The sequence below is a fragment of the Armigeres subalbatus genome, chromosome 3 (assembly GCF_024139115.2).
Source record: "Armigeres subalbatus isolate Guangzhou_Male chromosome 3, GZ_Asu_2, whole genome shotgun sequence".
Classification (NCBI taxonomy): Eukaryota; Metazoa; Arthropoda; class Insecta; order Diptera; family Culicidae; genus Armigeres; species Armigeres subalbatus.
The window spans coordinates 40,699,267-40,715,339 of record NC_085141.1 but is presented as its reverse complement, the minus strand read 5'-3'; the positions used below and the strand labels follow the sequence as shown (position 1 = coordinate 40,715,339).

The 16,073-nt window shown below is 40.4% G+C and overlaps 1 protein-coding gene across 4 annotated transcripts in view; it reads right to left on the bottom strand.

The window, feature by feature from the left end:
* The window catches only part of LOC134224948 (G protein-activated inward rectifier potassium channel 3-like), a 116,344-nt gene that overhangs the window by 51,025 nt on the left and 49,246 nt on the right, over positions 1-16,073 (bottom strand). For 3 of the 4 annotated variants that reach the window (XR_009983118.1, XM_062704613.1, XM_062704616.1), the window contains exon 1: positions 5,303-5,847. The exons of the other annotated variant lie outside the window; for it this stretch is intronic. Coding sequence is in view for 2 of the 3 variants with exons in the window: in XM_062704613.1 (XP_062560597.1) it covers positions 5,303-5,520 (218 nt within the window). In the remaining variant the exon portion in view is untranslated. Of the gene's footprint in view, positions 1-5,302; positions 5,848-16,073 lie in introns of those variants that run through there. 4 annotated transcript variants of the gene reach the window in all.

Below are 16,073 nucleotides of genomic sequence, written 5' to 3'. Positions count from 1 at the left end.
ACAATTTGCCGAATAGAACATTTTGCCGAATAGGTTTTGTGGTCAAACCGATCATTTGGCCGAATAGGGCAATTGGCCGAATAGGACATTTGGCCTAGAAGGTCATTTGGCCTAATACGACATTCTGCCGAATAGGACATTTGGCCAAAAACAGATCGTTAGGCTGAATAGGTCATTTGGCCTAATATGACATTTGGCCAAATAGGTCATTTGAAAAGTGAAAAATTAGGTGCGAAAATGAGACGTCTTACTTCTGATTACTTATTTATCACTTGTAACTGTGAAAAGTGAGTAGAGCGAAGTGAGACGTCTCACTGCTCACTTCTCAATTCTCACTGTAAAAAGTGAGAAGCGTGCAGTGAGTAGTGACATGTGACAAAGTGAACATCACTTTGCACTACTCACTTTTCACAGTGAGAAGTAGGAAATAAGTAGTGAGAAGTGAGGCGTTTCACTTTTCACACTTCATTCCTCACTTTTCAAATGACCTATTCGGCTATATGACCCTTTCGGCCTAGTTACCTTCGGCCAAATGGCATTCGGCCGAACGGTATTCGCTATATGGCCCTTCCCCGCCGATTGGAGATCTAAAAATAGAATCTGTGTGGACGCTGATAAGTAAAATACCACACTAGATCTCGCCACAGTAGCGGTTGAGTAACACAGAGAAATATAATCTTCTTCTTATTGGCATTACATCCCCTACTGGAACATTGCCGCCTCGCAGCTAAGTGTTCATTTCAGCACTTCCACAGTTATTAACTGCGAGGTTATTAAAGTCATTAAAGCCAAGGTATCCTCACAGATAAACAGGCGTCTCACTCTACACAAGTTCCATCCTCCATCTCTTTAACGGTGTATTCAATTTTCTGTAGGTGGTCGATCGGCCACCGATGGCGCTTCCCTCGGGTTTGCTTGTGTTTGACGTTTGCTCACTACCGCCACCTAGTTGCCGCTTGTCCACCTACAGTGCATTTAGCATTGGGCGAAAATGTTTCAGTGACGATGATTTTGATTGCATTTTGTTCTAAGTGAGAAGTCTGTTTCTCTGTTGTATCATTTTTGCAATCGTATATCATGAGGCTAACACGATGATACTTTTATGCGCAGAAAAATCGAGATAATTTTCAATCCGAAAATTGCCTAGACCAGCACCGGGAATCGAACCCAGCCACCCTCTTACCGCTAGGCTAAGGAGGGCCAAGAGGGCAGAGAAATATAATAAATAATAAAAAAAATCATTTGGGAACTCCTCCAGAAATTCAGTTCAGGAAAATTACGTCAGGAATTCCTTTTCCCATTTGTCCAGGGATTCTTTGAGAAAATTCTTCAGCAAGGCTTTCAAAATTTACTTCAAGAGATCCTTCGGATATTTCATCTGGCAATTCCTTTGATATTTTCGTTAGAAACTCTTCTGAAAATTCTTCTAGGCTTTCATATTTAATTCTTCAATAAATTTCCGGAAAAACTTTCCAACAAAATTTTCGGAATAATACCTTCCGGGAGAAATTATGTATGGTTTAAAAAAAACAAATTCCGAAATAATTTTCTGATGATTTTACAAAGGCCTTCCAGAGAATTTTCTGAAGGGATCCCTGGACGAATGTTCAAAAGAATTCCTGGAGAAATTTTCTAAATTATTGTCCTTGAGTGGTAATAAGTTCAGAAGGATTTTCAGAAGAAATCTTCGTTAAAAAATCCTGGAGGAATTGCAAAAGAAATTCTGAAAGAATTTCAAATAGATTTTTTACAGAAATATCCCAAGAAATACTTACAGGAATTAACGAAGGATTTTCCAATTGAATGTCCGGAGAAATACCTACCGGAGTTCCCAACGAATTTCCTACATGTCTTTAAAACTTTTTTCGAAAATAACTCCAAAAACTCCTTTGAAAGTTTTTTCAGGATTAATTAAAATTCTAGGAAAACCCTTTTTTTGCAGAACAATTTTGACGTATGAATTAAATTTGAGGGAAGACTAGCTGACCTGGCGAACTTTGTTAATTAATTATTTTCTGATAATTTTTTTTGCGTACACAATTTATCTAGAGAACAAATCGGTTCTTCAGAATTTCCTCATAACCTGTTTCCTATTAAGGACACTCCTGACATAATCCAAGTTTCAAAGTGCTCGCGTTTTCGGGGGCACACCACTCGATACGGAGGCGGCGGACAACTGTCATTTTTGTTGATTCAGCTTTGCTGCGTCGCAGCATGCGTGAAAAAATAAAAATGACAGTTTTGCGTTGCTTCCGTATCAAGTGATGTGCCCCCGAAAACGCGAGCACTTTGAGACTTGGATTCTGTCAGTCGGTCGTACAAAAGCCAACTTTGTTTTATTAAATGCAAAAAAATTAAAAAAAATCCACGAAAATTGTATCATTCATTGAAAAGGTTGAGTTTTGATTTTTCAAATGTTCCAGTTCCATCATAACATTTTTCATCGTAAATCTTATATATAAAAATGAAATGGTCTGTGTTCGTATCCGCATAACTCGAAAACGGCTGGATGGATTTTTTTCATTTCTTCAGCAGACACATTCGTTTTCGTTTCCGACGGGTTTATATGATATTTCCTTATGCGAAAATCACGGGTAAAATGGAGTAAATCGTGAAAAACTAAAATTAAGAATCGTATGAAAATTTCGCATAGGAAGTTCACAACGCGCATTTTCGCCTACTATGCAGAACAACGTCTGCCGGGTCAACTAGTAGAAGATGAAAACGAATATGAATTGGCCAAAATTGGGCTGCCTATTCTTGAGTAACGACTAGTCGACCCGGCAGACGTTGTCCTGCATAGCAGGCGGAAATGCGCGTTCTGAACTGCACTTGCGAAGTTTCCATACGATTCTTAATTTTAGTTTTTCACGATTTACTCAACCTTACTCGTGATTTTCGCATGAGGAAATTATAACAAACATATCTGCTGAAGGAATGATGAAGTCGTTTTCGAGTTATGCGGATACGAACACAGACCATTTCATTTTTATTATATAGAAGAAGAAGATAGATAGATAGAAGATATGAAAGAAGATATTGGAATTGGTGGGTCATGTGCCCCATTATTCCACAGATTAACTCCGCCAGTGATAACCATTATACTGGTTGAATGAAATGAAAACTCATAAAAATACACCAGTTTTAATTGAGTATTTCATATAACTTCACTATGAAAGAATTAAAAAGATATAAACGTAGCTTTAGAACAATACAAAAGCTAAAAGTTTTCAAACACTGACAAGCAACCCTACACGGAAGAAAAAAAGTACCCAGCGTTGATTTTTTTTAAACTTATTTTTGAGTTATTTTTTCTTAACCATAACTTCTCTACATCCTCTTTCATCATCCACTCTTTCTTCTGTTGTCAAAAACAAAAGAGCCAAACAATCCAACGACGCCAGTTCAATACGGGAAGCCAATTTTGAGTTTTATTTCCTGAGGTCGAAATTGAGTGGATCAAACTTACATTTGGGTAAATAAATTTCCCGTTGGGTACTTTTTTAACATGGGAGTAAAGGCAAACTACTTCGACCCTACTTACTCAATTTTGGCTTTCCGTACGGATGTTCGAGGTTGGGTGAATTAAAATCAATATTGGGTAGTTTATTTCTTCCGTGTACTCACTCTTTATGCAACGTACACACCAGTCAAGCAGTTTGACGAACATTGACTCCGCCCCCAAGAAAACGCTTCGGTTGCTGCTTTGTTTGAACGTGTGTGAAGTTGTTCGAACAACCATTTGACAGTTGGCGGCTCGGTTTGATTTTGGTTTGAGTTGTCGGGGGCGGAGCCAAGGTTCGCCGAACATGTTTGAGCATTTGTAGTGAAGTTGCACAAACCCCCATATATTTTTTGGTGGTTGGTGCTCAAGTTGGCGCTTCGGTCGTTCGTGTGTGATAGTGTTGGTCGAATAAATTGATTGTTCGTGTTGCTGTTGGTAAAACTTGATGGATGTTTGATTAAACGAGAGGTGGAGTCAATGTTGGTCAAACTGCTTGACCGTGTGTACGTTCCATTATGTTTCCCTCGTTAATCCGACTGTCAAATCCATAGAAATGATCCAAAACAAAATCACAGCACAGATACTTTTTAATCCGGAAAATTCTGAATTAGCGAGATCCGGACTAACGAGTCGTCGGATTAGTGAGGTCCGGATAAGTGGGGGGATACTGTAATTGAGCTTGGTTTTGAAGTGGGGTGATTTGTTGACGTATCATCAGTACAACTAATACACTTTTATGGAATGGACATTCATATCACTCACACACATACATTTGCGGTGTTGAAGGAAATAAACAATCAAACGTGATTCACTCTCTAGATATACGTTTAGCCGCAGTATAAAAATTTAATTTTCTTCGAAATTCCAGTGTTATTTTCCAGTATTTTCAGTGTTTTCTTTTTCCAGACATTGTAAAGATGCGTATTATTAATTAAGAGAACCGTCTCGAATTCGCGAGAAAATATATGGAATGGAACGTCGAGTGACGAAACGTTTTTCAGATGAACAAAAATAATATGGACCGACCGATTTGCAATAGCTGCTATTGGCATGAACCAAACCAAAAGGGGTCGTCAGATTAATACGAAACTTTCGGGATGAAATTTTGGTGGTATGGGAAGCCTTTTCATACCACGCCAAGCTTCCAATATGGTTTATATCTACAAGAATGAGCTCCGAAATGTATTTCGATCTGATAGAGGATGTTTTGCTCGGACACATGGAGAACGAGGCATAAGAACACATAATTTTCCAACAGGACAACACGTCGATCCAGGTTTGAATGTGAAAATTCCACCGTTATTTTTTCTTGAATATTTCAATAATAGATATCAACTTATTGGTTCTCAACAAAAATTCAAAAACATTCTCTTGATTGAGAATGTTTTCAAACATCCGTGTAACCTAATTCTCAATAGGACTAGTGACCCACTTTAAGTGCTTGATTATAGGTACTTTTGATTGTTTTGTTTTGGTCAAAATGGTTTCGAACTGGGATCCAACTTTTCATACACATCCTTATCTAAAGTCAAAATGACTCAATATTTTTTGAAAAGCACTTCCTTTGCATATTTTGCAATCCCACTTGGCTTGATGACTCATCCATTTTTTGGAATTCACCTCCGAACATTGGAACAACAGACAGCATGTGCAAATCGGATCCCCACGTCTGAGGTCACGCAACACATTAGTCACATTATCTCCCTTACGCTGCGTTCGAAATTCGCAAGCTTAAGCTGCCCCAAAACAACTGCAGCCCCGTTCGAACAACATGTTTTTACCCTTTCACAAACCTACCTCTTGCCGAGCGACGGCGATCGGGGAGCGTAAACTAGCGGCGACGTCGGCGAAACCGGGCTACCCTTCTGCTGAAACGGATACAACCCATTGCCGTCCTGTCCGCTGATCAACATCGGTGGCAGCTTATCGAACGGGCTACCCAACAGTTTCTGGTCCTCCCTGTGGCCCGGCGATTCGACGTCCACCACCGGGGAGTTGTAATTCTTTTTGCTCATATTGGCTTCCTAAACGGAACCTCTCTTCACCGATCACGCCTCCTTTGTGAGGATGTTTCAGTCAACTGTGACACTGTGCGACTCAGTCTGAACCCAACAATGCGCGACGAATTTCATCAACACCCGGCTCATTGGAGTATTCTGCACAATGTCAATCACGTTCCCGAGAGCCCCCTCAGATAATGGCTTCTGCACTGATAATGAACTTAGCCGACCAATCGAACGACCGACCAATTGGTGCCTTACTGCAGCTCGAAATTCTCCTCGATTGAATACCGATTCCGTTCGTTCGCGTCTACCGTGCGTGCAAGACTAATCCCAAAGTCGTCGTTCAGCGATCGCCTTGCCGTCAGCCGTCGTCGTCGCCGGTCGGTTTCGATGATGATGATGATGGTTGTTTAACAACTTCTCTTCGCACCTCCACAGGGGCTCCCCCTTTTGGCTCCAGCCTTCGCCAGTATTCTTCCTTCTCGATCGGTGGCTATTGAAGCGTTATCAGCGCCGGTGATGCGACCGCTTAAACGGCCCTCCGGCAAAGCCTAAATAATGCATGTATTGACGTTACTCGACAATACTGTCGATATGATAGAAAGATGAATCAATTTGAGTATAGAATCATGATTTTGTAAGCCGTCAGCTCTTTGTACATGTAGGATTGTACACTAATTTATTCAAAGACCAAATCAAACGATTTTACAAGGCAAAACACTCTCGCTACTCTAACCTATGATGTACCACGCGCCTCCTCTGTCCAGCAGTAGACGTACTGTTCTTTTTCTTTGTGAATGTTTTACAACTTGATTTCAAGTTAAATTTCCAATGAAAAAAGGAACATATTTATTTTTCGACAACATTCAGCCAATTTAAAAAAGAGAAAAAAATAGTAGGCTGTGCTCGCGAATGGACGCGTTTCAAACTATCTGTGACAGTTTCATTTTTCTCGAATATTTTTTTTATTCCAATGTTTCGGCTGGATGTCCTACGTTCTCCAATGTAATTAAAGTGATACTTGTTACAATGGTGTTTGTGCGTATTGTTCAAATTCAAGTAGACAATTATGTTTTGAAAAAGTTTCAAAGTTTCTGGTCTCCTTTATGGATTAATTTGATGAGATTGTTTCAAAATGTTATTAATTATGTTTTTTATGACTTAAACTGAATACGAGCTGGACTCGAAGAATCCGAAAGTTTTCTTATGGTACCATTATAATAAGCATAAACAGGCGGAGCTTGTTGTAAGCAAAAGTGACCTCGGACTGGTCATGAAATATCATTCATAATCCAGAAGGATTTGCTTCAAAATTCCTCCGAAATCGTGTGAAGATTTGTTTCGGAATTATTCGGAGATTTGCTTCGGAATTCTTAGAATATTTAATTCAGAGTCTCTCGACGTTTTGCCTCGCAGTCCCTGGACTCCCTGGAACATTCCCGTCGGAATCTCTGGAGGGTTTCCTTCGGTATGCTTGGAAGATACTCGTCGAAATCGCTGGAGATTCCCGTCGGCACAAAGCCGAGCGCTACTACACTTGGACGCAACAGCCACACGCTATCAGTTTGGGATGTTGTAGAATCATCGGCTGGAAAACAAACGCACTTCGATACACACACTACCGAACCCATGGTAACCCATCTATGCCAAAAGAGAATCCATGTATGCCCCAAACAGCTGATGTTGAGCCAATGGTTACTTCCTGAGTGCTTACCAAATGATGAGTACCTATCTTTAGCTGGGCAAATCGGGCTGCACAAAAGCTTCCGTTGAAAAGAAGAGCACTCTAATTATGCACTTACTACAGATGACAACCGAAATGCTGTGTGCTTGGGTATCCAGTAGGTGACAGTTACTACAGCAGACTATTTTGTCTAGCGAGAACCGTCTAACACGGAAGGGATCCATCGGCCGCTGTTTCAAAATGTCCGCCTAAGTTTTGTGTAATTTAATTTAATTTACAATTTCTAATGGGGATTGAATACTTTAGATGTGGATTCGCAACCCACTCTGGAGTTCGTCTGCTGTACGGCCTGTAATCGCATAAATGTCCCCTCTTTGTTGCTTTTTTTTTTGGTTGAGTTTACCAAGAAATTCCTCCTGGGATTCCTGCAGGGATTCTATATGGGGTTCATCCAGAATATCTTTTTGGAATTCCTACTGGAATCCTTCCTGGAGTTTCTTCAAATATTCTTCTTAGAGCAGAAATTACTCCTGGAGTTTTCCAGGATTTTCTCCTGGAGTTCTTCCAGAAATCACTCCTGGAGTTCCTCCGGGAATTCCTCCTAGAGTTCCTGCAGGCATTCCTCCATGAGATTTTTAAGGATTTTTTCAGGAATCCCCTCAAGCGTCTCTTCGGAAATTCTTCTTCGTTTTCCCTCGGGAATTTCTCTTGAAGTTCCTCCAGGAATTCTACCTGGCGTTTATCCAGGATATCTTTTTGGAGGTCTTACGGGATTTTTTCCGAAAATTCCTTTTGGAGCTCCTCCAGAAATTACTCCTTGAGTTCCTCCAGAAATTACTCCTGGAGTGTCCCAGGATTTCCTTCTGGAATTTCTTCCAAATATTTCTCCTTCAATTTTCAGGAGCTCTTTCAGAAAATGCTCAGGAATTCTTTTTACAGTTACTTTTTGGAGTTCCTCCAACAATTCATCTCGGATTTGATCCAGTAATTCCTCGTGAAGCTCCTCATGGAGTTTCTTCAAAAGTTCATCTCTGTTCTCTCCAGAAACTTATCTTGGAGCTACTGCAGGAATAGCTCATGCCTGTTGGAATTCAGAATTAATTCACGAAGGAATTCAGAAAGTTATTTTTTTGGGAATTCAGAACAAATTCCTGGGGAGTTTCTGAATGAATTCCTGGGATAATTCAAAGTGAATTTCTTGGGGAATTTGGAATAAATTCCTGGGGGAACTCAGAATGAATTTCTGAAGGAAATCAGGGCGAATTCTTGGATGAGATTTCCAGAAGTAATTTTTGGAGGAGCACCAAGTAGAATTTTGGGAAATTCATCCTGAACTTCTTCCTGCTGAAAATCCTCCAGCTGTTGTTCTTCAAATTTCTCTGAGAGTTTCTCCTGGAACTGTTATAGTAGTTACTCTTGGACTTCTTCCAAATATTCTTATTGGAATTCCTGAAACTTCTCATGAAAATCCTCCTGGAATTTCTTTTGGAATTGCTGCAGGAATTCACATATTTTTCCTGGAATTCCTTCGGATAATCATCAATGAGTTCCTGCGGTAATTACTTCAGCTTCTTCTTCTTCTTTTTATTGGCATTACATCCCACACTGGGACAGAGTCGCCTCACAGATTGGTGTTCATTAAGCACTTCCACAGTTATTAACTGCGAAGTTTCTAAGCCGTATATAATGAGGCTAACACGATGATACTTTTATGCCCAGGAAAGTCGAGACAATTTCAAATCCGAAGATTGTCTAGACCGGCACCGGGAATCGAACCCAGCCACCCTCAGCATGGTTTTGCTTTGATGCCGCGCGTCTTACCGCACGGCTAAGGAGGGCCCCCTTAGCATCATCTCCCTGGAATCCCTTCTAGAATTCTACTAGGTTTCAGGAGTATCACTGAAAAATCCTCCTGCATCTTCAATGGGAATCCTTCCAAAAATTCAACTGAAAACTCTTTAGAATCTTCACTTCAAGCAACACCCTCAGATCATCAAAACAAACAATAAACTCGCCAGAATTCTAGAAGGAACTCTTCGGCCCTTAGAATTTACTCAGAAGATTTTCTAAAGTAACTTTAGGATTTCCGAGAATTCTCGTAGAAGCTTTTTGAATTTGGCTTTTTCCGTGTTTTCAGTTTTTTGGTGAGTTTGGAAATAGTGCTCGAGGCAAAATTTAATGAAAATCCAGTGAGTGGAATTACAACAAAAACCCTTCAAATTTATCCCAGACTGATTATTTATGTGCAAATTGTGGTAGGTATCTGGTAGCTTTCAACAATTTATGTGCGTACTGTTAGAAATCGAAAACTCTAGTGCAGGAATAGACATGACATATTACACTTGGCTTCATTCGCGTGATGCTACTAAATGTAAGGTTACGAAAACATTGATTACAAATATGGGTTCTGCTCATAAAAGATGCCTCCTGAAAGGAACTACTGGATACTATTGTGGCCCGAGGTAAACAACACTTGAGGGAAATGTGAGGTAATGTGGTCTATATGCAAGCTATTTATACTTTTTATTTATATACTTTACTAGCAGATCCAACCCTGCGTTGCCCGGGATCGACACTTTTGCTTTGAAAATGTCAAATATTGCTACAACGCTCTCTAGATCGATTTATGTAAAATCGTCTTGAATTTCTTCACAACTCAACAACTTTTATTATATTATTGATTTTTAAACTATCCCCGTGAAAAATCATGTATTTTTCTTCTTGTGTGGCCGGTCCGGAGTCTTGAGATGACCTGCTGCTCTTTCTGGGTGGCTGGTTCATTCCAGGAGTCGGTGGTTCCTTTAGTTATATTGAGGAAGTGTCCACTATTGCTACTCCATACCTGAGCCCACTCCTGGTCGACGACGCTCTTCGTCCATTTCTTAGGGTGTCGGCCTCGGTATTTCCCCTAATGCCGCAATGGGCAGGGATCCAGGCGAAGGTGGTACCGGGGATCATCCATGATAGTATTCCCTGGATAAAGGGGTGCTTGAGTGTCTTGCTTTGGAGGGCAGAAACCAAGCTCGCGGAGTCCGTAAGGACAACGATTGGTTTGTTTGCTGGTATGGTGGCCGCAACAAACACGGCGGCGGCTTCGGCAGAAAAAAATGTTGCTCTGGCGTGGCAGGCTCTCCGACATGGCAAGATTGGGAGTATAGACTCCGAAGCCGACTCCTCGGCTGGATACGGAACCGTGCGTTGGAGTAACGGATCTCGCTGTTCCGGAAACGTGTTGCAAGCAGTTCTAATACCGTCGGAGTTCCTCTGTGTTGTCACCCTTTTTAAACCGCGAAGCGATGGTGCGGTCGATGCTTACTGAAGGCGTCAGCCAGCCCTTCGCTCCGTGCCAGTGGACCCGCGCCAGTACCGGCTACACTTCTCAGGATCCGATCAGCCTCACCGAGGAGAGGGATCCTGACTTCACCTGAGGTAGTGGCAGCGAAGGAAGCGGCTTTACGGCAAATAGCCATTCAAATACGGTGCCGGAAAGGGAGGATGCCAGCGTCAACACATGCAGATTCATCGGGAATGGACGGGAGTAAACCGGAGGCTGTCCGGACGTAGCTATTAAAAACAGGCGAAAGAGTGTTGATGAGGTTTCGGTAGGCAGGGCATGTAAGCTCTAAGCCATAGAGCAGGCGGCTATCAATGATGGCTTGTCCGACATTTAATCTTGTGCTACTGTTGTTGGTGCGGTGTTTTTTGAGAGAGTTTTGATGAGATTAACGCGGGGTTTGCAAGCTTCCTTTACCGCCCGGAAGTGCGATAGAAAGAAGAGTGCGATAGAAAGAAGTTTCAGTAAAAGATTCTGCTGATTGCTGATTTCCAGTAGATGTTGTTATTGCTAAAAGCGATCCAGCATTTTTTCTTGCTTAACATGATTTAGAATTTAGTTGCGTTACAGATGACAGATGACTTCATTTTGATTCGAGAGATCTTGACGTATCCCATCGAAAACAAATTTTTGTTTGATTTTTCTGAGTATAGAATACATAAACATAAAGTATAATACATTAAGGTTTGGATCCATAAAATAAGTTTCTAATTACCGTTTTCATTTTTGAACAACACCGGACAAGCTTCAAAACAAACATACGATCGTTTGTTTTGAAGCTTGTCCGGTGTTGTTCAAAAATGAAAACGGTAATTAGAAACTTATTTTATGACATTTCAATAATGTTTTGATTATTTTAGTACCACCGATGAATCAAAGCAGCCTTGATTGAAAAATATGCTTTGTTTACATAGTTGATTGAAAAGTATAAGATTGCTAAAGTCGTTCCTGTTTGCGTGACTATCATCTAGGTTATTACTTCGACCTGGCAGCCAAAGTGCCGGTACTAGTGTCAAACCGATGATGTTGGTGATGAAACCAAACATGCACTACAACATGATGCATAAATTGTGGCCAATTGAAGCTTGTGGAATAGAGTGGCCCACCCTTGTATGGGAAGAAAAAAAACAAGTTGTCAAAATGTTCTATAGAATTGATCTTTAACACATCAACTGCCTTTGTTGGAATTCTTAGCTCAATTTTGGCTGAAACCACCATACAAACTTCAAATCAAATGCGCCAGCTTATGCAACAAGCGATTGAGCTGAAATTTTCAGTGATTGATTTTCTTACCAAAAGGCTCAATCCGGGGGGGGGGTTGTCCCGTAGAAATTGACAACCTTTTGTTTCCTGGGCCAGTTTATTGTGGAAGCATAATTTGGCAAAATAATTTTAATGACTACAGCGCCACTAGCATTCTAGTACTTATGCTTCTACTATTTACATACGAGAGAAAGTCGATTTTAAATTCTTTTGGGTACCGTTTTTTGTACAACATTGGAACCATAAATTGTGTACTTTTTTCTTTGACCCCAACATCTTGATAATTATATTTATGGTTTTAATGAATACCTATTCTTCCATCGACTTTGCTTTGCAGTAGGCAATTACGACATGTCAAAGTTTGGAACGAAACAGTTTTGATCGTTTTGGTTGTTGGAGCAGACTCTCAATGTATGTTGAGCTTGGATTTTGGCACCATATCCAGTATTTTGCCCTCGGTAATGGCGGCGTGAGCTCCTCCTCGTTAAAGAACTGTAGACACGTGTTGCAGATATTCCGAAAAGTGACAGCGTGGAAGCCCAGTGGACCGCCATCAAGACTCCTTCATCGCCATCAACAAGAATAGTCTGGGCGAACTGCGCACCCAGAGAAAGCAATGGATCACCGATGGGACTTGAAGGAAGATAGAGGAGCGGAGAGAAGCTAAAACGCTGGTTCGAACACTTATAACAACTTTTTCAGGTGCCAGCCAGGCCGCCACCACCTCGGCATGATATGCTTAGGATCCGACGTGTAATACGCGTCAATACCGAAGCTCCATCACTGCTAGAAATTCTAACAACCATCCAAAGTATGAAATTGCATGAGAAGAAAGAGCTTCGGACTACCATTCCGCGGAAGGCTGCCAATTTTATGCATTGTTGGTCGTTGTCGTTCGGTACGGTATGCAAACTATCCAGCCCGATGACCGGCCTATACATTTCCTCCCTGCCTACCTGAGCATTCATGTCACCGATGACGATTTTGGTACAGCTGTGCGTAGAACGCTTCTTCCTCGTCGTCGGGTCTCCCTTCGTGTGGGCAGTGCACGTTGATGATTATATAATTGAAGAAACGGCATTTAATGATCTTGCACGTCCTTGCGCTAATTGGCTGCCACCTAATCACGCTCATCTAAGTGTTGTTTTAAAAGAAGACCGTTTTGTGTGACTGGAACACGTTTCCAGTTTCCAGGGCCATCATGTTAGCCTCATGATATACGAATGCAAAAATGGTCCTACCTTGGGTTGGAAACCTCGCAGTTAATAACTGTGGAAGTGCTGAATGAAAACTGCGAGGCGGCAATGTCCCACTGGGGGATGTAATGCCAATAAGAAGAAGAAGAAGAGACGATTCCAGATTCCAGTGAATCTGGAATCGTCTCTTTCGCTCTTGGAAGGAAGCACCACACTAGACAACGGACCAGAATGCAACGTTCATTGGCTCTGCCGAACACTTTTTTCTTACGAAAAGTACTTCGAAGGGATCGAACCAACACTCCGCAGCACAATGCGGTTGATTGTCTGTCGACATAAACCACATAGCCTAGCACATAGCCAGTCACATTCACTCAATAATTTATCGTACAGGGGTTCATATAAAACTTTTACTTCAAAACACATAATAGTACTTCAATTTCTAATTTCAAAAATCAAGACTAAGTCATTTAGAGCACCCCATTTAAGAGATATCAAGGAAGTGCTACAATGAAACAACGATAGTGGGGTCCAGTTCATTCCAAAAGAGTTGAATCCATCAAATTGTGATTATTAACCAAAAACTGAAGATGAAGGGAGCAGACACCACTGACATAGGCCGAATGAAGAATTTGTGGAATCAGCTAGCCAAAATCATAACTGAAGAAGTTGTGCGCCGACTGACAAGCAGCATCAACAGAAAAAATTTCTTCGAAATAACGATGTATGATTCGTTTAACTTATTCATATGAAATAAAATAATATAACTTTTGTTCCGTTCATAGAAAGTTTTTCGATCAAACAGCTAGCTAGTTCATAGATGAAATGAGTCTAAACACTATTGTTGTACACAACCCGTAAATCAAAGTGCCAACGCGAATATTAAAAACATCATCGTCAATATTATTGATACTGATTAGCACGTGTAAGGTGAACTGTCCATTCGTTCCACCTCCCTCCATCCGGATCATATCACAAAATATACATCCATATAGTTACATACATTCAACGGGACAAGCATGACGACGCTTCGTCGTCATCGTCGCCGTTTTCGTCGTCATGGTTGTCTGTCGTGGTTGAAAGAGTTCAAACGGTCCGTCATACTTGAAAGGCGTAACCTCTCCATTTTACCGACTGAACTGGTTACATTTGAACCGATACATTGAGATTAGAATTGTGGGTCTCCATGTGAAGGAAGCTCCCGCGTTCCGATGACTAAACTGGAAGCAGTAAATTTGTATATTTCATATCTTTCTATAACATCCATGCTAAACTTGAAGACCAGGCGTGGATAAGATTATGATGTTTTTAAATATGTTTTCCAGAATTTGATCAAACAAGTTTTCGAGTCAAAATTGCTCGTCTTCAGTCCGAAACTGTCTGTCAAATACCGGCTTTACTCAAACAACATGAAAACGAAGAAAGCCATAATTATGCAGCGATCGTTAGCATCTTGTTAATTATCCCCAAACAAGTTTCTTTGAAGTGATTTTTTTTTCTTTTTTATTCGTTAATCCTTCTCATCTGTTCTTCGGTTTCTCAACCTCATAGCGTTGAAGTGCAAATTTTGGCGCCATCCAAATAGGGCTCATATTTACAACAGAAAGAAACGAAAGCTTATCGTTCTACATTGGAGCGCACTTTTATGATGTAGACTTTGCTTTTTGAGACATTTCTACAAAATTATCCAGAATAGATACGAACTGAATACTTCGTATCTATTCTGGATATTTTGTAATTAATCAGATGTGTGTATATTAATTCATAAAGTGAGATACATATGAAAAGTTGTTATTAATACTTGCTTTTCTAAGATGCTTTTCTAATTACCGTCGTGGTTAAGTCAGACATGGAAAAAAGAGCATCGACAGTATAGACATTGTATCACATAAATATTATTAAATTTTACTTCTGATTTTCTCAAATTTAAATTCTAAACAAACATACAAATTTCCATGAAGCTACATAGTTCCTAGTAGAGCACTCCCGATCTTCATGACTAAGTAATCTATCGCTTAGCAATGATCTAATAAAGGATGTCTCACATCAATTTGCATAAAAAACGCTATAGAAAATTACCCACTGGGTTTTTTCTCCCGAAAATTTCGTTAGAAGTAGTTTAGAGTGTATTTATTATGCTGTTTTGTGATGACTTTTCGTATTTTAATAATTGAAAAAAAATGGCGTCACCCGTAAAGCATGATCCGAATGGATTTAGCCTCTGGGAAATCCTCATTTCACTCATCGTGATATTAGAAAACAATTCGAAATAATGCATTCAACTAGGAGTCGTGTGATAAAACGTGACTACGAAGCTCTGATAATTGAACGGAAGGAGAAATGCGGTCAGAATGAATGTTCTACAAGCGTGTCGCGAAAGTCAGGAGCCAAGGAATGCCTTAGCTTAGACTGACTGTACATATCAATGGTTGCTACGATCTATTCCCGAAGTCCACGTTCCAGCAGCTTTCGAATTTTGATTAATAACGGCGCCGGCCAAGTCCTTACAGTCAGTTGGGAAAAGGATGAGAGGTTAGTGTGTGGTTATTGTTGGCACTAGAGACCGAGAATACCTATGCATCTCCACAATTACCACGTTAAGTGGGGTAATCAGACATTTGATCAGGATTCACCATGGAAAGTGATGTGAACTATGCAATTTCTATACAACAGTATAAGCACATCCTTATCTTGTTCCATTGTTCATCCTTTGCGAGGATGACCAATCAATCGTTCATTTGAATTTTGGATTAAGAGCTTGCGTCATAATTTCTTTAGCGTAAGGAAAGTAGGAAAGAACCGAGATTAAAATTGAAAATAAGGAGATATTCACGGCTGTTCAACCACATTGGGGGTAATCGGAAAACTAAAGAAAAAAAAAGAAACAAAAGAGTCACATTTTTCAATTGTTAATAAATTCTTGTGTAAGATGCGATAATTTCGATGATAGTGGTTAACAATCAATGTTCCGAGAGGGATCCGATAATCAATAAGAACATGTTATCAAATTGGGATTGTTTTTTTTTTTAATTCACTGTAGGTGTTGCGCAGGCAACGAATAAAGAATGCAATTTCCGAACTTTGAACG